At 41.9% G+C, this 25,599-nt stretch overlaps 1 protein-coding gene across 2 annotated transcripts in view; it reads right to left on the bottom strand.

Moving 5' to 3' along the window:
- ARHGAP15 (Rho GTPase activating protein 15) overlaps positions 1-25,599 on the bottom strand; it is a 634,574-nt gene that overhangs the window by 187,031 nt on the left and 421,944 nt on the right. For both annotated transcript variants that reach the window (XM_054972327.1, XM_054972328.1), the window contains exon 12: positions 2,595-2,672. In XM_054972327.1, the coding sequence (XP_054828302.1) occupies positions 2,595-2,672 (78 nt within the window). The remainder of the gene's footprint in view (positions 1-2,594; positions 2,673-25,599) is intronic.

Below are 25,599 nucleotides of genomic sequence, written 5' to 3'. Positions count from 1 at the left end.
TAAATAATAGCTTGGTCTAGAGCCTGGCAGCAGCCCTGGAACTTGAAGGGACTTGAAGGGATGGAACTAACCCATCACACACAAAGAAAATTCAAGCTCCAATGTACTCTATCAAAATGCCAACAGCAGCTGTCTCTCCACGGTCTGCAAAGTCAGAGCTGGGAGCCCTCCTCCCCCCTGCTCTTTGCTCCCTTGTTGTAACAAATTTGGAGCTCCACACTTGAAAGGAAGACCTGCCTATCAAGCTAAATTGGGCTTAGATTGGGATTTCCACAGCAACAGCAGGAGTTCAGACAGAGTTCAGACAATCCCTGCCTACATTGCCAAGGGAATTGATTGCAGGTGCCAGACTGTCTGGCTTGACGAACAGCAAGACGAACAGCAATGAACGAGGCTTGCAATGACCACCTGTTCGTTTAGAATGGGGCCTCACAAACAGCTTGTTCGCGAACAGCAGATTGGGCTGTTCATGGCTTTTTCTTGTTCGTATTGCTGTTCAGGCCCATCTCTAGTCAGGAGCAGCAGTAATGAAATTTCACAGTACTTAATACACAAAATTACAACACAGAGATAAAATAGTTTCAAGGATACAAACTCTTTGTGACTGCAGTTGTCTAACCAAACTTATGTCCAAGTACAGCCACTGCCATAAACTCAACGAGACAAATGGTTTGCCTGTTCCTGCCTCTTGGGATCATTAATTCTTCCAACCATTATTAGCCACCTCTACAGTTCCTACTCCATTAAGTAGGAACTGTGCAATTGCAAGTTCAAATATAAACATACTGCCATATCACATAAACTTTGTGGTGGTAGAGACAGCCCTCAAGTTAGAGTTGACTTATGGCAACCCCTGGTGGGGTTTTCATCACAACAGACTAACAGAAGAGGTTTGCCTTTGCCTTCCTCTGCAACCTTGGTCTTCTTTAGAGGTCTCCCATCCCATTACTAACCAAGACCAACCCTGTTTAGCTTCTGATGAGATCAGGCTTGCCTGGATTATCCAGTTCAGGGCACCCATCACTTACTGGGGTCAATTCAAGGTCATGACTATCATATTCAAAAGCCTGCCATGGCCTTGGCCTTTCGTATCTTTGCAACTGCCTCTCTCCCCATGTTTTACCCTGGAAGCTCCACTCACTGGAACAGGGCCTTCTGCAGATACTACCCTGCAGCTGGGCAAAATCAACAGCTGCCTGTACACGCGCTTTCTCTGGCCTGCCAAAGCAGGTTAGGAAAGCTCCTACTCTCCTGGCTTTCCGCAAACTATGCAAAACTGAATTATTCAGTAGGACTTTCTACTCAGCATATAGGGCTGTGTCATAAGAAATATCTCAAAGAGATACCTTAGTAAGGTACAGGGACTAGATAAGTTCACTAACTGAAATGTATAAATCAAATTTACTTGCTTAGCATTTAATCTTACTAGTGACTGGGAATGTTTGTATACTATGAGATAATCGGAGATTTCTCACTATAAAAACTATACTTAAAAGTGTGACAGCTGTTTTGAACAGAATAATTCAATGCAGCATCTCTTCTTTTGTAGTCTTTATTGTATATATTTTTATTCCATCAGAAATACTCACTTGTAGGTGAAAATAATATATACCTTTCAAAGCTTCATTCTTGTATAATTTATAAAATGGCAAGTCAGGATAGACAGGTCTCATCAGCAGCACTAAAGCCCTGGGAATGGACTGGATTGCTATAGAATGAAACCTTCTGCATCTTTTACATAATGGAAACAAGCATGCTGTAGTGGTTAGTGTGTTAGGCTGGGGATACTTGGGTTCAAAAATCCACAATCTGCCATGAAGTTCACTATCGGTGCCATTATGCCCTTCTAAATCCATTGACTTCCATCGATTTAGGACAGTGTAACTCTGCTATATATGACTTTGGGACAGTCACTTTCTCAGCCTTACTTATTTCACAGGGACTGCAGGGAGAACCCTTTATCCTACCCTATGCTCACTGAAGGAACAGTGGAATTAAAGTGTTAACAAAAGGTCTATTGAAAAATATTAGGTTTATTTTATACTATTGCAGAAAATCAATACAATCATAAAATAAAAGCTTAAAACAGAACTTGGTAGTTGGTACACATTTCCATTATTCCAAAATCAAATATCTTGACTTTGCTTTTCTATTTTTTATTTTCTTTGACTCTTCCCTATGCTTCTTTAGATTCCCCCCGTGTTTTTATGACTTCCTTCTTTCCTATTCCCAATATTGGGAATCATCCTATCATCCTTTCCTATCATCCCAATATTGACTTTTCCATTTCTTTTTTAAAAATCCTTGTTACTAATTTACCTCTCACATTCTAATCACCCATCTTTTTTTGTTTGTTTTCTTCTTTTACCAACCTGTCATCTTTATAGCATTACTATTGCTCTTCCTCCCTATTCTTTCAACCCTAATTCTTTCCCTAATTGCTGTCTCTCTTTGTGCTTCTCTACCACTCTTTTGCAAAATGCCACTCATCATTCTGTACCACTAATGTACCACAGTTTCTGAAATCCATTGTATTGTCATATCAGACAGATAAGTACTAAACAAAACATTACCGGGGTGAAGGAATCACTTACCCTGATTGACAACAAATCGTAACTTCTGTATCGTTGCCAGATTGCCGCTGACTCTGTATATTCCATCAACATCCAGACCTGAAAAAGGAAAACATATTTCATATTGGCTTGTGTGAGAATTGTATTTAAGATGTCAGTCAAGAAAATATAAATGTCCTAACAAATATGGAGAAATATATACTTCAATGAACTTCTTGATAATAATTCACTTCATTGAGAAGAGCCACAAGATGTACCCTTTCTGATTTTTTTGAAGAATTTTTTTGAATATCTGAATCAATATTTGCTTGCGGTTATAGGAAAGGGAGGGGGGATGATATACAGTAGCTTCCCTGACTGTAAACTCTTCTGCATTCAGTTGATATGGTAGAGCAGTTATGCACACTGTATATGTATGGAATTTTACCATCGTTAATGGGGAAGGCCATGGGGGTGTGGAAAGACATTTATGTGCATACCGTAGCCCACTTAGAGTGCTGCATGTTGGGGCTATCTAACTATTTAGTACATTTTTAGCCCACTATACTTTCAAGGACATCAGAGCAGCATATGATTATCCCTTACTCATTTTATTGTCACAACAACTCTATGAGGTGGGCTAGGCTGAGAGAAAGTGTCTAGCCAGAGTAATTCAATTATCTTGATAGCTGAGTGGGGACGAAGCCAGGTCTCTCAGGTTCAAGTCTGATACTGGATATCTCCTAGGATCCTGCTATAGCTGTCTTATTGTCATCGTCGTCGTTGTCACCATCATCATCAATTAGCCTTAGAGCTAGCGCAGACACAATTCCTATTACTTCTTAACCACATTAAAAAACTCACCGATCTCTACAGGCTCACAATTATCTGCTACCTTTTCTTCAGAGCAAATTCTCCATTCCCAATGCCAGTATACTGTAATGTCTTGAATGTTTGGCTAGGATCTGGGAGACCCAGGTTTGGATCCCCACTTTGACATGCAAGGTTGTTGGGTGATCTTAGGATAGTCACTCTTTCTCTCAGCCAGTTTGGTGTAGTGGTTAAGAGCGTGGGACTCTAATCTGGGGAACTGGGTTTGATTTCCCACTTCTCCACTTGAAGCCAGATGGGTGACCTTAGGTCAGTCATAGCTCTTTGGAACTCTCTCATCCCCACCTCCTCAAAAGGGGATTGTCATGAGGCCAATAATAACACACTTTGTAAACCATTCTGAGTGGGCATTAAGTTGTTCTGAAGGTCGATATATAAATCGAATATTGTTGTTGTTGTTATCAAACAGTTGTTTTGAGAATAAAACGGTAGGGGGGGAGTTATAAGCTGTTTTGGAGTATCATTAGGAAAAAGATATAAATATATCTATAAATAACTAAACTATGGTGAAGGGATATGCTAGCGCTTACTTTTACCATGTTTAACCATAACCAGGTACCTCTTAGAGCCAAACTAGACCAGATGAATTACACGAGGTCATGTGAGTGTCTAGAATCATGTCTGTTTCTACCTACCCATGTCCATTTTACCCTGATGAACATGTGTCCTGTAGTTCTAGTCTATGCACATGTCAGGTAACTGGTGTAGTAGCAGTTGCGAGTGTTCATAGTCATAATCAATGAGTTGCCATTGCAGATCGTTGATTTTGAGTGGCTTTCACTTCCCTCTTCCCACTTTTTGCCCTTAGATCTGACTTACACTCAAACTGTTTTGCTTTTAATCAGTCAAATTTTAAATTCTCCCGTTTTCTAGTTGACGCCACTGCCTCCCTACTCCTCCTTCCTGCACCCTCCTTCCCTGTTAACGTCCTCCTCCTCCTCTTCATGCAGCGTCTTCGGTCAGGATAATGAGGAGGTGGGAAGAAAGATCGTGGCAACACAATTAAGCATCTGAGCAAGCCACCTTCAATCTCCATTATTCCCTGTGGGGAAAACTAGGGGAGTTATCTAGGGGGAAAAGAGTGGCTTTTTGCGAGCAAAATCTGCCAAATTTGCAGGGAAGCTAGACCTATTTGTCCCCTAAAGACCCCCCAAGTTTCAGGGAGAATCAACACCAGGAAAGGCATGATTCATGGGTTTCCCCAGTTCCTGTAAGTGTTTCTTCACAGTAAGAAAAATGGGGTGGCTGATGGCATGTTCTTTGGGGGGGCTCTAAAATGACTTTCCCAAGGTCCAAAATCCACCAAATTTGCAGGGGAGCTAGTCCTATCTGTCCCCTAAAGACCCCCAAGTTTCAGGGCGATTGAACTCCAGAAAAGACATAATTCATGGGTTCCCCGGGTTCCTGTCATTTTCTCTATACAATAGTAAAAAATGGGATGACTGATGGCACCTTTTTTGGGTGGGACCTAAAATGGCTCCCCAAGGCCCAATCTCTCTGAAACCTGGGGGGGGGGGTCTTTAGAGAACAGTTAGCAGTTGGTCCCATGAAAATTTTGTAGATTTATTTTGCAAAATGCCACCCCCACCACCCTGGATAGCTCCCATAGTTTTCCCCATAGATAATAGTGGAGATTGGAAGTGGCTGAGGACAAACAGGCAGGAAAGAATTGATTCTGGCTGACAGCAAGAAACGCTGCCGTGGCTTCTGACATGGGGACTGCTCATACCCCTTTACATAGATGCCCCCCTTCCTGGTAGACTGAGCTGCAAGATCTCAGCAGAGGTGAGGAACCCCCGTTTTCAGTCCCCCCCCCAGGAAACCCAGTGGTTTTTTTCCTGATACGTCCAATTGAGTAACAAGTCTCCCTCTCAGAAAAGCTGTAGAGGAAGGTTTGAGCATGTGCAAAGAGAAGGTGTATCATGGGATACCATCTCTCATCTGGGAGAAATGGGGAAGAAACACGTGCCAATCCAAGTATGGGATTGAGTGCAGTGTAGCCGTATTGTGCAAGTGAACAGGGAAGCGACAGGGAAATGTGTAAGTGCATTCATGTGTCATATGTGTATAATTCATCTTGTGTAGTTTGGCTCTTAATCAGGGCATATTAAGCAACTTCATCGTTGTTTTCAAATCCTGTTTAAGGTAGAACCTGATTAGCATTAACCATAGTCATCTCCAAATTGCAGTGAAGGCAGGTTTGGCATGTTCACTCTCATGAGCTGTGGACCAAAGCAAACAGAAGAGATTTCATCTGCAGTACATACATTGCCAAAACCTATACATTCCTCAGATAACTATGTGCAGAGGAACTGATTACTCTGGATCTACTCTGGACTATGTGGTTATCCAACTGCAGCTGGAGACATTTCAGATTCATTGGAAAGACTGAGTGCGATAATGCATCCAAAATTAGTATTTTTCATAGATCTTTTTACTACTAATGAATATGACAAATATAGTAATCTAAAGGATACTGAATCTTGAGGAATCATCTTGAATATGAATAAAAGTAGCTCCAATTAATATTTCATTTGGACACTAACATGCAATAGGGCAGACTGAAGAAGAAACTGAGAGTACTACACCAATTATGCTGTAGACCTTCCACAGTCTTTCTGCTTTAAATACTCCAAAAGCCAAACCAAACCAATATAAACTGGTAGATTTGGACATCTTTTTTATTGCCACACGATACCAGCTGGATTTGCAACTACTTATTTTGGAAATATATTTAGGCCATGTGTGTGTGTGAGAGAGAGAGAGAGACTATGTGAATATTTATTGAAAGATGTTCCGTCTTTAACATTATTCTGCTCTGAGCTTCTGAACAGCTTTCAAAGAAAACAACTTCAGCTTCTAAGAGCACCTTTATCAAGAAGGAAAACCATTCCCATTCAACTGTCACTGTTTCTTCATGATAGGCTTCAGTACTTGTGGGGGGGGAAAGATAAGACAAAAGTCTTTCCAAAGTTTCCTTTTCAGTATGGCATTAAAGTTTACTAGTAAAAGAACATTCTGCAATAACACACATTCACTGCAATAAAATCTGACTCCCTGTTTAGTATATGCTGACCTTCTTATGTTTCAGAATGTTGTTTATCACTGAGACAGATCATGGGGCTTTCCCCTAGAGTATATCAATATTTTCTCCTCTCTTTTTAGTTTAAAGGAGCTTAGAACAGGGTGGACACAAAATTAGGAATCATAATCCAAATGGTGTTCAAAAACTCAGTGAAGAAAAATGCAGCTGTTGCAACTCATTCCCACCATAAATCTTAAAAGCTTTCCAGCTTATATCTGAGGTAAGAATTAAATATTTTGTCTTTCAGAGTATCAGCCATATATAGCAATGACCTTGTTAAATGTGGTTGCATTAGATAGTCGTTTTCAAATTGTCTACCTTCAGGGAAAAATTTTCATTTCAACTTCTTTGCTGAGGAATTCCTGCAGATCGGACAATGAACTTTAGGATTCTGAGACAAAAACTGAGTTCATATGAAGTCCCAGTGGGTTGTTGGCCTCCCCTTACTCTGTGAGTACGCCAAGGGTGGACTGGGCCTTTAACTTAATTTACCAGGAAATGGACCATTATTTGTACATTAGGTTTGTTTGTTTTTTTTAAACTCACATTTTACAGACACTCTAAAATTGAGAAGAAAGCTAATGCTTCAGTGTCTAGAAGAATGAATGAAATTTCTGGTTCAAAAATAATAATAATAAAATAACATTCGATATATATACCACCCTTCAGGATGACTTAACACCCACTCAGAGCGGTTTACAAAGTATGTTATTATTACTCACACAACAAAACACCCTGTGAGGTGGGTGGGGCTGAGAGAGCTAGAAGCTGTGACTGACCCAAGGTCACCCAGCTGGATTCAAATGAAGGAGTGAGCAATCAAACCCGGTTCTCCAGATTAGAGTCCCGCACTCTTACCACTACACCAAAATGATCTTTGCCTTGCATTTACAATGTGTCTTAAGCACTTCATTAGCCTCAGCCCCTCCTCAAAATGGAAATAATATCTGCCCACATTGACAGAGGATTTTATTTATTAATTAAAATATTTATATCCCGCCTTTCCTCACAACTCAAGGCAGCTTGCAAGTCATAGTTAAAACATTACAATTTAAAACCAACAGAATAAACCCCAGATACCCCTCCCTACAAATATTATGTCTATGAAGCATTTTTTCTCTAGAAGATTTTTGTTTTAAAACCAATACAACAATACAAGATTATACAGATGTAACTGAATATATAATACATAAGACTATGGCTTATAGTGGTGAAAATAACTATAAGGCTACATTTTTTATTTACTTGAAGGAATTTAAATACCTTAAGGTGCTATAAAAATGCTAAATATTTTTAGAGGAAAATGCTTTTGGAACTGCTTTGATACTAAATTGTTGAAATACTGGCCTGTACTGAATTTTTTTACTTTATTTATACTAGAAGAAATGTTTAGGTCCTCACAAATTACTACTTAGCTAACATTTCCCTTAAAAGGTAGATAAAATGTGAAAGGACAAGAAAAAAGAAGGTCTGATTAATACATTCATTCACAACCGTTAAGGCCACGGATAATGTTGTCTCTGCTTGTTCTGAAACTGAATGAGGCACAAGACACAACTGGCGGGCTGAGTAATTGCTCAACCAATTGAGTGGGCAGTTGGAAACCTTTATAACGGCTCTCCACCTATCCCACAAAAGCAACTGCTGTGTGCTGCTGACCCACCCACCGTTCTGTGAGTCAGCGTGGGATCAGTCAGTCACCCCAGGGTCAATGAAGAATTTCGGGGTCCCCTCTGATTCACCTTTCAAGGGATAATTTTTTTGCCCACTTCATGTTGTTTTCCAGAGGTGAGATAAATAGGCCTGGGCTTTGCACTGATCAGGCCATAGTTAGGGATCACAGAAATAGGGTCACTCAGTACAGGAAGGGTATATTGGTGACCACCCTGTGGCATCATAAAAGGAACAGCTGTTTCTGTAACAGCCATTCATTTGTTTTAGGGCCAGATGAATTGGGAAGGAATGATCTTGATGCTGAGAGGAATCAACCAAACCCTTAGCTGTTTGTGCAAAACATCGCAGAGAAGGGGAATGAGGCTTGGCAATACTTGGCACAGTTCATGGGCAGGCACGTATAAACAAGACTAGCAAAATCACTGGCCAACTTTAGTGTCAGGGTAGAGATGCTGAAATGACAGTAGCCATTGGACTGCTTAGTATATCCTGCCCTAAAATATGTTACTATATATTTGACACGGATCAGCTCTTTATCAACTGTTCTGAAGTCATCAGTTAGAATGCCTGTGAATACACCATGACATTACAGCAATTCAGCCAACAGCTAAGAAGTGTTTGCAGGCAAGCAGGACTGTGCTTGCTTTAACAATAAAATATAAGACTTGAATAAGAACACAGATTTGTTGATAGTCTCTAAATGTGCATAGTCCTCATCAATAATACTGTGTATAATCTTGTAGTTTGCAGAATTGTATTTTGATTCATACACATCATATAATTTATTTTTTACTATTGCATATTAGAATGTTTACTTATCCTTTTAGGGAGACAGGATAAGGGCAGCCAAAGAGAAAGCTGAATTTAATTATTAGTACATTGCTCAAGAGCCTACGGACCTGTAGTTAAATATACAAATCAACTTTGGACCTTACTTCCTCTGTGCAGCGCTTCTTTTGCCATCTGCAGAGTTTTTAGTTGAATCAGAAACACAGTAAGCAACAGTGGTGTCAGCAAGACTTTCATGGAAGGATCATAGTAACAAACAAAAAAGAAACAGTTTGAAGCTTTTTTTAAAAAATACAAAATGTGCCATCAAAGTTCCATGAGGCAAGGAGGTGTTTACACTGTAAATGTGCAATTGCCACTCCTAAACATATTTGCTGTCTTTGTATCATTAGGAGTATTTTTTCCAACAAAACAAAATGACCTCATTGTTTCCCACTCTATTTTTTTAAAACATTAGCTAGGATGATTGAGATTCAGGAATGTGGGAAAATGGATTCCCAAGCCATGTCTATCCCCTCTAATTCTGAGCTGTAATTTTTGGCTTGGCTTGAATCACAGTCATCACATTTCAGTATGAATCTCACTGTAAAGTGATCTTTCTTAAACATTTCTTTCACTCATCATGGGATCAGAAACAAAGCTATTCTACTCTTTCAACAAAACTCTTAAAATGTCTTCCCTTTTTGACAAAGGGAAAAATAGAAATCTTTGAATGACTTTTAAAATACGTTGGTATGCATGTGTTTTAAAGACAAAGTGTCCACAATTTGATACCCTGTTTGCAAATCTTGTCATGTGTGTGTCAGAAGCTACAGAAAGTTTAATCAGTTTTGTTTGCAATGCATTTTGGGTCTACACAAGATAAGGTAGGTAATTCCTGTTAACATACTGCCAGAAGCAGATGTACTGTGAAACTAATGAAGTTTAAGCTTCAGGGCCCCTAATCCCAGAGGGCCCCTGAAGCAACTTTTTTTAATGAGTGAATTTTTCAACAAAAATTAATGGAGTTTTTAAAGTGTTTGTTATTAAAATAAGTGATAGAATCATAAGCCAATGGGTTGAAGTACTTAACAGTGACCTTAGAATGGAGCATGCTCAGTGTTGCAGCTTCCCTAAAGTGGGCTGGTTGTTCCCAGCAGCCTAGCAGTTCAGCCTGGCCCAGGAAGAAGCAACTGCACCATAAGGGTGGGAAAAGGCCTGCACAGATGTTCCTGTTTCAAGGTCTGCTTTGGATTTTTACAGGTAAATGTTGGTAACCTGTGCAGTTATTAGAGATCTTTTAAAACAAAGGTGAAGTTACTTCTTGGAAATTAGTGAAGTTACTTCTTGGAGACTCCCTAGGAAACTTTTATTCACACAAGTGACTTTGACATGTGAGATAACCCAGTACAGCAATTTTAATCAAAATCTGAGATGTAGTAGTTACACTTTTAAAAAATGTGTGGTGATCTGCCATGGAACAACCCTATTGAAGAAGGTAACAGTGGTTACCTAGATCTGGTTGCTGGTGGGAAGGGACCCACTGTATAACCCATTTTCAAGGACTCCACTCCACCACCCTGTTTTCTGCCATTTGGGCCTTGAGGTCCTCGCAAGGTCAGCACGGCCCTTTGGACCTTGTTGGATGTTACCCTATTGTTGCTGGTTGCGAGGGGGTCCTTATAACAGTTCAAGCTTCAGGGCCCCCAAAATGTAGATCCGCTCCTACATATTGCTGAAATCATGGGAGAAAAGTTCTGTTGTGTTACAGCAAAATTAGATACTCAGAACTATTATTGTGTTACTGAATGTGATTTTCCAAAAGGAATTTTAGCACCGAACTCATCTCAGTTTACTTTTCAAATGAAGAAACTTATGCTGAAGAAGAAATGGAAAGCTATACAAAGCTAAGCTATAAATGATAGCTCTTTTATTCAACTAGAATGGTAGTTTCAAATTTTCTAAACAGTTTTAAAAATACATTTAAACATTTTAACTAACAAGGGTCTGGATCCAAAACCTTTTGAAAAGGTGTTTTAATGCAAGAATTCTGTCACAGAACATCGGGACTTAATAGGAAATATTTGGAAAATATATGTTTCTGAACTAATACTAAAATCTTGTCCTTTTTTTATGGCCCTGGACATACCATCAATGGAAGCACAAACGTGCTTAAATTACTGTTATTGAGTATTTAGAATGATGCAGTGCAGACCCATCAACCTTACAAACAGGTTATTCAGATAAGAATAATTCACTGAATTGTTTAGCAAATAACACCACATCCCATTAATCCAAGCTAAATTTGTTTATTATTTATTTATTTACTTTATACCCCACTTTTCTTCCCAGTGGGGACCCAAAGCAGCTTACATTATTCTCCTCCCCTCTGTTTAATCCTCAGAACAACCTTATGAGGTAGGTTAGGCTGAACATGTGTGACTGGCTCAAGGTCACCCAGCAAGCTTCCATGGCAGAGTGGAGATTTGAACCTGGATTTCCCAGAACATAATCTGGCACTCTTAACCACCATACCATGCTAGCTCCCATGTTAACGGGAAGACCATGTTTATTATGTCACCTGAAAGATTACATTAAGTTTGTAATGGCTGAAATATGGAAAGCTTTTACAGAAAATGAAGATTCATGAGGAAACTGCATCTTTGTTTCCTCTGCATTAACATATCTTGGTATTATAGGACAATCATAAGTTGCTTGGTATTATAGGATGATCAAATGATCCTCCTGAGATCTTTTATATTAATTCTTCCAACCAATATTAGCCACCTCTACAATTTCTACTCCATTAAATAGGAACGGTGCAACTGCAAGTTCAAATATAAACATATTGCTGTATCACAGAACCCTTGCGGTGGTGGATAGAGCCTTCAAGTCAGAGTTGACTTATAGTGACCCCTGGTGGGGTTTTCATGGCAAGAGACTAACAGAGGTGGTTTGACATTGCCTGCCTCTGCAACACTGGTCTTCACTGGAGGTCTCTCATCCAATTACTAACCAAGGCCGACCCTGCTTAGCTTCTGAGATCTGATGAGATCAGGCTTACTTGGCTATCCAGGTCAAGGCGGATGGCATGGTATAACTCTAAAAAAGAATACTCTAATGTGTTAGAAAGGTTGCTATATGGATGATTATACAGGTGACTCAAAAGTGAAAATGAAAGAAAGTGCAAATTAGGCTCCTCCCCTGATATACAAGTCCATACCACTTGTCACAATGCTCCAAAGTGACCAATCTCATTCTTCTAACTGTTGGAAAGAGGTTGGATCCAACAACCATCCAGTTGACAGTACTGGTGGATGCAGATTTTTGTTACATCCCACCAGCAGTCCCCAGAAAATTGATTCATGGGTTCAAGAAACAGCACAGACAGCCATGCAGACCAGGGGACTAAGCCCCTTCATCCATCAGTAAAGCTATGCTTGCAGAAGGGAGGTGATTTTTCTACCTCCTTATGGCAGAGCCATGATGTGGGTGGCTGTTTGTCCACATGGGTCCCACAACCTCAGGAATGAACTTTTAAAGTGTCAGAAGTGACTGCTGGAGGGATGGGAAACACCGTAAAAATTGGCAGGTGTTTCTGTTGAGGGATCACTGGATCCAACCCAATGGCTGCCATTTCCTAAAACTCACTATATGAGTGAATGAAGAAAGTCCTCACATACAAGAGCTTCAGCTGCATACAGCAGTCTGAATTCTGGCGCTGGACCTGAGTCAGGGATTCAGTATGCACTTGCGTCAGCAATTGTGTATACACACCAGAAGATGTTTGTTTCAGATCTTCTACCTTTAAACTGCTTTGGAAAATGACAAGAGCACTCTTTTCTGCCAACTAACATCTACTTGAACTTCTGCAAATCATAAATTTAACTCAGCTGTTGAAAGAAACACTGCTTTCATCTAGCACCTGAGTTCTTATGTGCTTTTGCCTCACTTCTTAAGCCATAACATTGTTTATAAATGACCAATAAGATAGTGAGTGTTCCATGGAACTAAAGAAAAGCAGAACTAACATAAATGGACAGTCTGAAGTAGTGAACAAAATCCAAATTATGAGATAAAGATCTACTTTAATAGGTTTAGAATTGATGCATCTGTTCTGATGCCATTGAGGATGTTACATAAAAAGCCATCCATTAGCTCAGTCCAGACTATCTGCATACACAGATTAGCTCTATACAAGTGATAAGTAGCCCTGAAAAAAAAGCCAAGGTGATAAACTTTTAAGGGTTAAGTCTAGCTCAAGGTGCTTCTAGTTTCTATATTCATAGGCTTTGCTCTCACAAAACATTGGAAATATAAAAGTTGGGGTGGAGCCTGCTGCTATGACCTCACATACACATTCGCTGCCCAATGTCTGAAATGTATGTGATCTCCACATAAAATACATCATCAATCTATCTAATTCTCAACATGATGCTATCTGCAGATATTTAACTCTGAGGACTGGGGCCAGGTATGGAGAAAGAAAATATTTCTACAAAATTGGAGGAGCCCCCAGGTTTGCACAAAAATCTGAAAACTTTAAGAAAAATGGAGTGAGATGGTAAAATGCCCCCCTCCCAAAGACGAGCATTGTTTGCACTTGTGTAGACAATGCGGCTCTCTCAGCTTGCCATAATCTGCTGGAAAGTGGGGGAGGGGAACCACCACCACTTCCTGCAAAATAGCAGGCAGGCCACGGGGGAAGGGAAGGAGACAAAACCAAATGAGATTCCCCTCAGCTTTAAAAGTTTCTTTCTGGAGGAAGAAGCAAAAGCAGGTGCCATTGCATCAGCCAAGATGGCAGAGGCAGCAGAACTATAGAGGGATGAGAAAATGAAGGGAGAGGACTGGATCCCGGCTCAAGCTGCCACCACTCTCTCCCACCACCAAGGCAATGCTGCAGATGGAGGGGAAGTCATCATTCTCCTCTCCCCCTGCTACCAAGGCTGGTAGGCACAGCAGCTGTAGAGGGCAGTCAGGTGGGTGGGTAAGCAGAGTGGCGGAGACAGGCCAGTGAATTGGTGTGTGAGTGAATGGAGTAACTGCTACCACCAGGATTCCTTTTCCCTCATGAGTTTCATATGGGTCACCCACTTTGTCAGTATATTCAAATCTGTGGATATTTAACGCCAGAGACTGGAGTTATGAACAGACAAGCTAGATCTTTCTGCAAACCTGAAAAAAACAGACTTGCAGAAAAATCTGAAATCGAAAAAAAAGGGGGGGGGGTTAAAAAAACCCAAAATAATAGAAGGTGTCAGTGGCCACTGCTTGACAACCACAAGAATACTGCCAGCTTTGAAGCCTTGACAGGATGACGGGGCAGGTCATTCCCAGGGCTGTTATGGCCTTTAAGGGAGGAGACATTAAGGCCAGGCCTGACAGCAACGACCGGGCAAGTTGCTACCACATTATTTGCAAGACTCAGATCACTACTCTACCTTGGAACCTGACTGGGTGATCTTGGGCCAGCACTGCACATTTGGGCCATAGTTTCCTAGACAGAAGATGCCCGGGGGAGGGAAGGAGGGAAAGCTGAAGACAGGGCAGATGAAGGTAGGTCGGCTGGTAGGTGGGGAGGAGAGAAGGAAGCAAGAAAGGGGGAGAGGCTATGGGAGCTGGCAGGGAAAGGAAAAAGGAAATACTGGGGGAGGGGGAAATGAGATGTCCCCTGCAAGTCCTTGTGGGTTCCGTGCCTGTGATAATCTAGTGCTAACCTTATAACAGTATGGGTATAAAAAAATTGCCAAAATATTCCAACCTTCCAACCACTCACTAATGAGATATAACCACCAGCTGGAGATGTAATGCATGACAACTGGGAGTAGCTGGATATATCTGAGAGAAATATATCTGAGAGAAAAGGGAATGTAATCTAATTCTATTCCAGTTGTGCCTGTTTCCCTCTGAAACCACACACAGCTCAACAGTAAAGTACAGTTGACTGATATTTACTGCTAGAAGAAACAGAAATAATCTCTCCTCCTATTTCTTCTGTCACACATTAATGTCCTGAAAGAGTTAAGCAACAAGATTATAACTGTCATGGATGACTACTCTATATGTATGCCTTGCTATAATCCATTTACCACTTTATGGATCCTCAAACCCTCTAGAGAGTTGCCTAGATCTACATGATACTCTCGAGTACTGCATTTTGTACTTGGATCTCTGATTTAGCTGAGGGAAGCTTTAAAACTCATGTAGCTTGACAACTCCCTACTGGCTACACAACTGAAGAACATAAACTTTACCAGTAAAAGCCAGCTGAAACATATCCTTCTTCGTTTGGCTAAGATCTGTCTCTACCACACAGTAGCACATGAAGAAGGCAACCATTTCTCTAAACCTTCTTATTCTCATTGATCTTTTCTACATTTGCAGATATATCTGAAACTGGTCAGCATATTCAGAAGAATACAAACCAGGGTCACATACAGCCACTTTCATTCCTGATCTTAAACACAGGGAAGTAATCCCCACTGATTTCACAGGAATCAAGTCCAAGCACATTTGTAATTTGAACATGTGTCTTCCCAGCACACTTCTGCTCATAGGTGCCATTCTGGGTCATATTCATGAAAAATCAGCTTGTTGCAAGCTGATTGAGACAAGCTTCATAAGTGGAATGAGCAAGTTACTCACAGAATCACAAAGTTGGAAGGGGCCATACAGACCTTCTAGTCCAACCCCCTGCCCAATGCAGGATAAGCCTAAAGCATCCCTGATAAATATTCATCCAGCCTCTTCTTGAAAACTGCCAGGGAAGGGGAGCTCACCACCTCCCCAGGCAGCTGATTCCACCTTTGAACGACTCTGATCGTGAAAAAGTTTTTCCTAATATCCAGCCGGTACCTTTGCGCATGTAATTTAGGCCCATTGCTTCGGGTTCTATCCTCTGCTGCCAACAGGAACAGCTCCTTGCCCTCCTCCAAATGACAGCCTTTCAAATATTTAAAGAGAGCAATCATGTCTCCCTTCAATCTCCTTTTCTCCAAACTAAACATTCCCAAGGCCCTCAGCCTTTCCTCATAGGGCTCAGTCGCCAGACCCCTGATCATTCTTGTCACTCTCTTCTGCACCATCTCCATGTGAATTTTGTTCACATCCTTTTTGAAGTGAGGCCTCCAGAACTGCACACAGTACTCCAGGTGCTGCCTGGCTAAGGCAGTATAGACAGGAACTATGACCTCCTGAGATTTCGATGCAATGGCCCTTTTGATACAACCCAAGACTGAGTTTGCCTTTTTTGCCACTGCATCACACTGACTGCTCATATTTAGATTACAGTCCACTCTTACTCCAAGATTTCTTTTGCATACACTACTACCCAGAAGTGTATCCCCCATCCTGTATTTGTGCTTCCCATTTTTGTGGCCCAGATGTAATACTGTGCACTTGTCTTTGTTGAATTGCATCCTGTTCACAACTGCCCACCTCTCCAGAGTATTCAGGTCTTCTTGGGCGTTTGCCACTCCTCCCAATTTGGTATCATCAGCAAATTTAATGAGTAGTCTGTTTACCCCTTCATCCAGATCATTGATAAAAATATTGAAAAATATCAGCCCCAAAACCAAGCCCTGTGGCACCCCACTGGACACCTCCCTCCAATCTGATGAAACGCCATTGACCACTACTCTTTGGGTGTGGTCCTCTAACCAGTTCCCTATCCACTGAATTGTCCTATAGTCCAGTCCGCAGCTTTCCAGTTTACCCATTAGAATGTCATGGGGAACCTTATCAAAAGCTTTACTGGAATCCAGGTAAATCACGTCGACAGAGTTCTCACGATCTAGTAAGCTCATCACTTGATCAAAGAACGAAACCAGGTTGGTCTGATAAGATCTGTTGGGGACAAAACCATGTTGACTTCCCCTGATCACTAAGCGGTCCTTCAGATGCTTACAGATCGATCCCTTTAAAATCTGCTCTAATATCTTCCCAGCAACAGAAGTCAGACTGACCGGCCTGTAGTTTCCCGGGTCTTCTTACCGTTCTCCAATCATATGGCACATCCCCAGTCCTCCAGCAGGCCTTGAAGATGATGGACAGAGGCTCTGCAAGTTCTCTAGAAAGTTCTTTCAGCACTCTTGGGTGCATACAATTCAGCCCAGGGGATTTTTATTCGTCCAATGCAGCCAGGTGCCTCTCCACAACCTCTCTGTCAATGTAAACTAGCCCCCCAGGTGTCCTGTCGTGTCTACTACCATATCTAGAGGTGCCTGAGTTCTTCAGGGAGAAAACAGAGCAAAAAAGTCATTAAGCCTGTCTGTTTTTTCTCTGTCCTCCATCAGATGTTCTCCTTTCACTCCCAACAGCGGTCCGACTGCCTCTTTTACCTTGCGTTTGCTTCTCCATCCTGGGTCTCCAGCCTCTAGACTCCCAACAAATCTCTTTTTCCTTCACTCCCCTCTTTCTCTCTCAGGGTATCGCTATCATCAGCAAACCAAAAAAGATTTTGGCTCAGTCTGAAAGTTTGTGTTCAGGGTCCTCTCTCATCTCTTAAAGACCACAGCACTGCTTGGGGGGGGGTCTTCCTCTTTTTAAGAATTTTTACAGAAGGGATCAAACTTTCTTATGTGAACTCTCGAAAAGGGCTTAACAGCTGCCCCCCCTTTCACTCCTGGTAAGTTTGAACTAAATGGGGCTTAATGTGGTTCACAGAGATTGAACTGAAAGTTATTATTATTATTTAAAATGAAAAGAAGTTTAATAAGTAAAGTAAAAGCACACACTGCGTAGGTAAACACAATAGTAGTGTGTGTAAAACAAACATTTGAATGTTTTTTCTATTACGGTACATGGAACACACACCAACAAAGGACTGTTATGAAGTCTATCATTACTGCACAAGCAATAAACATCTCTATAATGTTCTGAATGACGATTTTGGCCATGTACAATCGAGGAAGTGATTCAGGCAACTGTACATGACTGCCTCAATTCTCTTCTCTGAGGGCCAAGCTACAAGTGACGAATGACACTTGAACAGCAAGTGTATTTCTCCCTGTTCACTTGCCCTCCACTCAATCCACTTGCCCTTCAAGTGTCATTTGTCACTTGTAGCTTGGCCCTGAGTTGGAGGCGATTATAAACCTTGGAGGCGATTATAAACCTTGGAGGCGATTATAAACCTGTCCTTGAGCTCTGGGGTTTTTCCCAAGGCGCTGAAGGAAGCTGTGGTACGGCCTCTTCTGAAGAAATCATCATTAGATCCTGCTGACCTGCTCAATTACCGACCAGTTTCCAACCTTCCGTTTTTGGGGAAGGTGATTGAGCGGGCGGCAGAGAAGCAACTGCAGAATTTCCTGAAGGAGACCTCAGCCCTAGACCCCTTCCAGTCTGGTTTCCGCCCGGGACATGGGGTCGAGACATTGTTGGTCGCCCTCACAGACGATCTCCGCAGACATCTGGATCAGGGCGGATCAGCACTGCTGATTTTGCTGGATCTGTCAGCAGCGTTTGATACGGTCGATCATGAGCTTTTGACCCACCGCCTTGCCGATGTGGGGATTCAGGGGACAGCACTGCAGTGGCTGGTCTCCTTTCTCCACGATCGGGGACAGAGGGTGGCGCTCGGGGAGAGGGTGTCATCTCGTAGGCCACTGGTTTGTGGTGTGCCACAGGGAGCGATACTCTCTCCATTATTATTTAATATCTATATGCGCCCCCTCGCCCAGCTGGTGCGGAGTTTCGGGCTTGGGTGTCACCAATACGCGGATGACACCCAGCTTTATCTGTTGTTGGACGGGCAGCCTGGATCGGCCCCTGATGCCCTGGAGCGTGCTTTTGAGGCTGTGGCTGGTTGGTTGAGACAAAGTCGGCTGAAATTGAATCCCACGAAGACGGAGGTCCTGTATGTGGGTCGTGGGGAGATGGCTTTGGGACCCCAGCTTCCTACACTTGATGGGGCAGCACTTACACTGGCCCCGAGGGTTAGGAGCCTGGGGGTGATTCTGGATTCCTCCTTGAAGATGGAGGACCAGATCACTGCAGTTGCTAGGTCTTCCTTTTATTATCTTCGGCAGGCCAGGCAGCTTGCCCCTTATTTGTCTCCCCGTGACATGACTACAGTGGTCCAAGCAATGGTCACCTCTAGGTTGGATTACTGTAACGCGCTCTACGCTGGGCTTCCCATGGGCCTGATCCGGCGGTTACAGCTGGTACAGAATGCAGCAGCGCGGGTCATTGCTGGAGCACCGGTGTGGGAGCATATTACACCGGTGCTACGCCAGCTGCATTGGCTGCCAGTGGAGTACCGAATCAGGTTCAAGGTTTTGGTGTTAACCTACAAAGCCCTACGCGGACTGGGACCGACGTATCTGAGGGACCGTCTCTCACCATATGAGCCCCGGAGGACTCTCCGCTCTGGCGGAAAACATCTTTTAAGTGTCCCTGGCCCTAGGGAGGCCCGCCTGGCGTCGACCAGGGCCAGGGCCTTTTCAGTCCTGGCCCCGACCTGGTGGAATGCTCTGTCTTGCGAGACAAGGGCCCGGCAAGATTTGCTTGCATTTCGCCGGGCCTGTAAGACAGAGCTATTCCGCCAGGCATATGGCTAACGCCGGGCAGTGCCCGCCCCCCCCCCCCGTGAAGGGGGGGTTAAACCATCACCCCTATGCAAACACAGAGGCATGTATGAACCACTGGGCAGCATGAATTGTTATATTTAATGTTTTTAAATGTATTATTTAATGTTTTTAAATGTTTTTAAACATGTTTGTATTTGTTATCCGCCCTGAGCCTGCGAAAGCAGGGAGGGCGGAATATAAATATAATAAATTAAATTAAATTAAAATTGAGAACACCTAGGTAGTCATACTGACATGTTTAGCATATGCATGATCACCAAGTGGATGTAACTTGGCTGAACTTTTTTGCTTACCCAGCAGGAGTGTTCCTGATAGACCCAAGTGCTTTTCCTGTTGAAGTTTATCTTGAGCATAACATCATGCTAAGTTAGCACCTTGCACAGTTACTGCTTGTGCTACAGGGCCAGGTCATAGCTTAGTAAGTAAGTAACAAGTAAGTTGCAGCTTACGGCTGCTTTTCTCTGTCATTTACTGCAGAAGAGGCACATATCCCCCAGGGTGATGGTCAGATCATTAACCTACTTGTAAAACAAGCAATTACTTACAGTTTGCACCCTTTCTTTGCATCTGTAAACTCAGGTTATCACATTAACTGCTCGTTGGCCAGGTTCATGAACAGACACTGAAGGCACACAGTCACACCTAAGTAGTAGGTTTCATCTCAAAAATCTCAAAAAGATTTAAAAATCATTTTCCTTAAAAAAAAAACCCTGGAGATTGTAGTGGCAGATTGGTGGCACCGGGTAGCAGCTGTGACAAAGCAGTATAACCATCTGAAGTCACACTGATGCATGCCAGCACTTTGGTGACCAGGCAGCCTCTTGATCCTGATTAGTAAGTGGGACATAAAATGAGCCTTCGGGTTATCTAGTATAACTGAATCTAGGTATGACAAAATAATTTGGGGAAATAGTCATCCAAATCTCCCTGTGGAAAATCTGAAGCAATAAGAAAACAGCTACTCTCGAAAGCGCAAAGGCTACCCTGGCAGCGGTGCCCAACATGCACATGAAGGAGGATTTATGAAGGAGTCCAGATGAGAAAGCCTTGAAAGGTGGAAAGAGGTAGCTTGGGACTCCTTTCCTATCGCGTCTTAAATAAAGACCCCCATATAGTTCAGAAGCATTCAGCCGTTGGTGGTCCTAGACACTGTTTCCTGATCTAGGTAATGTGTAATTCATTGGATTGAGGACCATATACATTTATCAACATTTGAACGTATATTTAAGTAACAAGCATATAATATAGACTTATATTTAGATATTTGGCAAACATTTATAGAAGAGTATGTATAGATTTGCCAAGCGTTTTGTTGCCAGCATGGTTTTTGTTTTGTTTTGCACTAGTAATTTTTTTCTTTTTCTTTTTTAATTAAATTTTATAAATCAACATAACAGTAAACAACTTCAAACATTATCACATAAACAGTATTTTTTTTAAAAAATGACAAAGAATGAGTAGTTTGCCTTTACTGAAATCCTTGTAGCTATTGACTAAACTGCTTTGGAGTCATGGAATGATCATGAATGTTATAAATAAAGTAAGGTCCAATGCAAAGGATCTAAGGAGTGAAGCAGAGGTATATTGCAGGTAGGAGGGGTGTAGAGACGTTAACACCATGGCAGAGGTGATCAGCTGTTGGACTGAGACTGAATGGTGTGCATGTGAATGCTGTGTGGAAGGAATGTGAACAGGGAGTGAATAGAGTTAATGTTTGTGCTAGCTGGTGGTGTGAATAGTGATGTGTGAATGAGAAGGGATAAAGTGTTACAAACAAAACATATGTAATTCATTCTCTCCACGCCCCCAGGTATCATTACGTTCCTGAACCTTGATATTCTAGTGCTAAGGTGAAAAACTGATCATGCTCCAGTTGAGAAATATAGACACAATTGTCAAAGTTTTGAAAGCATATTATAAGCTGCAAATTATGTGCCAAAACACAGCTCAATGCAAATTCAGTAACAGAAGTTAAAGAATCCTCCAGCAGTTTATGTGGAGAGAAGTTTTGGTCTAGTGGCTTCTTTGGGAAGCGCTGTAGGAAACACATTTCTTACAATTTAATGCCATTTCAGATCCAGCTCATTTTCCACTGAGGTCAGTAGGACGTTTACAAGCCAAAACTCAATAACACATATGATTCAGTTAGCAAAGTTTTTCTATCTCAAGTATAAGGGAAACTGAGTAGTTGCTATTCACTAATGGACAATATTAAACCATCATTTATATATATTTCAGAATTTCAGTTGTGGCCTGACTGATCCATCCATCCGTGTGTGTGTGTGTGTGTGTGTAAACGGTTATGCCAATGTGATTTCTTTGACCATGTGATTTCCCTAGTAAACAACAAGAAGAAAGGAAGTATGCCAAAAAAGTGTCTCAGTACAACTATATTATCTGTACCACACTAAGAGTAAATCAATATATCTACAATGAATCTACAATATCTACAGCGAGTCCAATATACATGCAGGGAGAGAGAATTAAGTCCCAATACAGTAGAATTCTCTCAAACTTTGCTCATGACGCCAGAAGGTAAACGGTGCCAGATGGATCCAGAATATAGCTGGTTGGTGGCATCCAAGGTTGCAAGAACAGGTGGCAACGAGCTACACCGGTCTCATTCCTTTCGGCTCGTTTCAGAGAGGGTCCTTCGTCAGGCCACCAATATCCTACAATTCATGTTACAAAATATCAATACCAGTCCATTTCGGGTCATCCCGGTAATCCCATTTATCCATCCATACTTACTATTAGTCAGGCGAATTCGTATCAGAAATCGATTATCAATCAGTTTCAAATTCTAAAGTCAGCTACCATATGAGGTGAGAGGGGCACGCATATCATCAGTTAAATACAGAATCTCATGGCTAATTACCAATTAACACATAATTACTTCATTTAAAGGAACATGACTAATAAATACATTGCACTTCTCCCTATTGCATTCCTATATTCAGTTTGCACACACAGTACCAATATGAATTGTATATCAAAGGGGTTCTAACACCAGTGGAGGAACGAGGGGCAGTTAACTTGCCAACTATATTGCCAATCAACACATTATCACTTCATTTAAAGGAATATGTCTAATAAATACATTGCACTTTTCCCTATTGCACTCCTATATTCAATTTGCACAATCATTACCAATATAAGTTATATCAAGAGGATTCTAATACCAGTGGGGGAACGGGGGGCAGAGCGGGAAGGGAAAGGGGCAGGGAAAAGAGGGCAGGAACAAAAAGGATGGTCCTGTAATTCCTTTCCCTCCTCCTCCCCCTTTCTATTTCTTTCCCCCCCTTCCTTCCCCCTTTTCCCCTTCCCCCCTTTTTTCCTTCCCCCTTCCCTCCCCCCTTTTTTATCTCTCCTCCCCCTCCTTACCCCCTTTCCCTCCCCCCTTATCTCTCCTCCTCCTCCCTCCATCCTTTTTGTTCCTGTCCTCTTTTCCCTGCCCCTTTCCCTTCCCGCTCTGCCCCCCGTTCCCCCACTGGTATTAGAATCCTCTTGATATAACTTATATTGGTAATGATTGTGCAAATTGAATATAGGAGTGCAATAGGGAAAAGTGCAATGTATTTATTAGACATATTCCTTTAAATGAAGTGATAATGTGTTGATTGGCAATATAGTTGGCAAGTTAACTGCCCCCCGTTCCTCCACTGGTGTTAGAACCCCTTTGATATACAATTCATATTGGTACTGTGTGTGCAAACTGAATATAGGAATGCAAATAGGGAGAAGTGCAATGTATTTATTAGTCATGTTCCTTTAAATGAAGTAATTATGTGTTAATTGGTAATTAGCCATGAGATTCTGTATTTAACTGATGATATGTGTGCCCCTCTCACCTCATATGGTAGCTGACTTTAGAATTTGAAACTGATTGATAATCGATTTCTGATACGAATTCGCCTGACTAATAGTAAGTATGGATGGATAAATGGGATTACCGGGATGACCCGAAATGGACTGGTATTGATATTTTGTAACATGAATTGTAGGATATTGGTGGCCTGACGAAGGACCCTCTCTGAAACGAGCTGAAAGGAATGAGACCGGTGTAGCTCGTTGCCACCTGTTCTTGCAACCTTGGATGCCACCAACCAGCTATATTCTGGATCCATCTGGCACCGTTTACCTTCTGGCGTCATGAGCAAAGTTTGAGAGAATTCTACTGTATTGGGACTTAATTCTCTCTCCCTGCATGTATATTGGACTCGCTGTAGATATTGTAGATTCATTGTAGATATATTGATTTACTCTTAGTGTGGTACAGATAATATAGTTGTACTGGGACACTTTTTTGGCATACTTCCTTTCTTCTTGTTGTTTACTAGTGCTTTTGAGGAAGTATATTCTCCCCTTTCCCCTCCCCCCCATGTGATTTCCCTGACAATGAGTTTACCATACAATACAAACAAAACCGAAGACCTTGGAAGTGCCACTGTGGAGAAAGCAGCAACCACATGGTTAGAATTATGTGTATGGCAACTGCTATATATTTAAAGGGTATCATATATATTCCTATCCGTTCAAGATACCTTATCACAAACTATTTAGCCAGAAGTAACTGGAGAAAAGTTGTTCCTGCCTTTTCCACGCTAATTTGGTGAGGTCCCCCCACCAGTAAAAGAAACAGCGAGAGAACATCCATTTAACAATGAGCAGGCAAAACCACCTACAAAATGTTCGTCTCTAAACAATGTCAAATAAACCATGCAAGTGAATCTTGTCATGACAGGTAAAGTTTTACTCAGAGATTTGACTCTATTCTTATACATTGTCTGAGGATATTTCAAGAAGCCCTCCAAGGACATGAGAAGAGGAAGTAGTATTTCTTGAGTTTATAAGCCAACTGATACCAGATCTCAAAACATTTAGGGAACTAGTGTGCACACTATCCAAAGAGGCCTAAGATTTAAATAGAAACATAGAGCTGGAAGGGATCCATGGGTAATCTAGCCCAACCTCTTGCACTATGCATGAAATTTACACCTACTCCCTATTCCCCCAGTGACCCTTGCTCAATACCCAGAGGAAGGCAACAATCTCCAGGATCCCTAACCAATTTGGCCTGGAGGAAAATTCCTTCCTCCAAAGTGGTTTATTGGCCCTGGGCACATAAGAAAGAGCCATGAGACCCGAGTACTGGGTCATTCTTTCCTACCCTCCCTCTTACAATCTGCCTAGGTTCATAGTGAGCCACCTTATATACTAATAGCCAAGTTGCTGTGATCTGAGGATACTTAAATCTGGAGACTGGAGCCATGAATGGAGAAGACTGATCTTCCTACACACCTGAAAAATGCCCCAGATTTTCAAAAAATCTGAAATATAAAAAAGGAGATAAAACAAACCTAAAATGATAAAAGGAGCACTTGTAGCTTTAACCAAATGCCTTCAGCGGCAGTCGCTAGGCAACCATAACAGTTTAGCCAGAATTTCAGACTTGGTTGCTGTCAGTAGAAGGAAGGGAGAGGAGGCAGGGCCCTTTCCAGGGCTGTTATAGCCTTGGAGGGCCAAGCACAGAAACAACCACCACATGACTTGATACCATATGATTTGCATGACTTATCCAGGCCTAGCTGCTTCCTACTACTGAACTGTAGCCCCAAAGACAGTGTAGTGTAAAGGTTGGAGTTTTAGAGTAGGATGGGAGACCCAGGTTCAAATCACTACACTGCAGTGGAAGGTCACTTGGTGACTTTGATCCAGTCACACACTCTCAGCCTAACCTAACTGTCAGGGCTTTTTAAAGAATAATACGGAGGCAAGGAGAATGATGTAAGATGCTTTGAGTTCCCACTGTGGAGAAAGGCAGTATATAATTGAAGTAAATTAAGAAATATAGGTGGAGATGGGGGGATGATAAGAAGTAAGTTGTTTAGTGGGTTGGAAGGAGAGAAGGAAGTAGGGAAAGGTGCTCACCTTATGGGGCTGTCAGGAGGAGGAAAAGAGGAAAGTGTGGGGAAGGGGATACAGGGAAAAGTGAAGTACTCCCTGCAAGTCATTGCAAGTTCCCCACCATGCAACT

This window comes from Eublepharis macularius, chromosome 2 (assembly GCF_028583425.1).
Source record: "Eublepharis macularius isolate TG4126 chromosome 2, MPM_Emac_v1.0, whole genome shotgun sequence".
Classification (NCBI taxonomy): Eukaryota; Metazoa; Chordata; class Lepidosauria; order Squamata; family Eublepharidae; genus Eublepharis; species Eublepharis macularius.
This window is presented reverse-complemented; position numbering and strand designations above follow the sequence as displayed.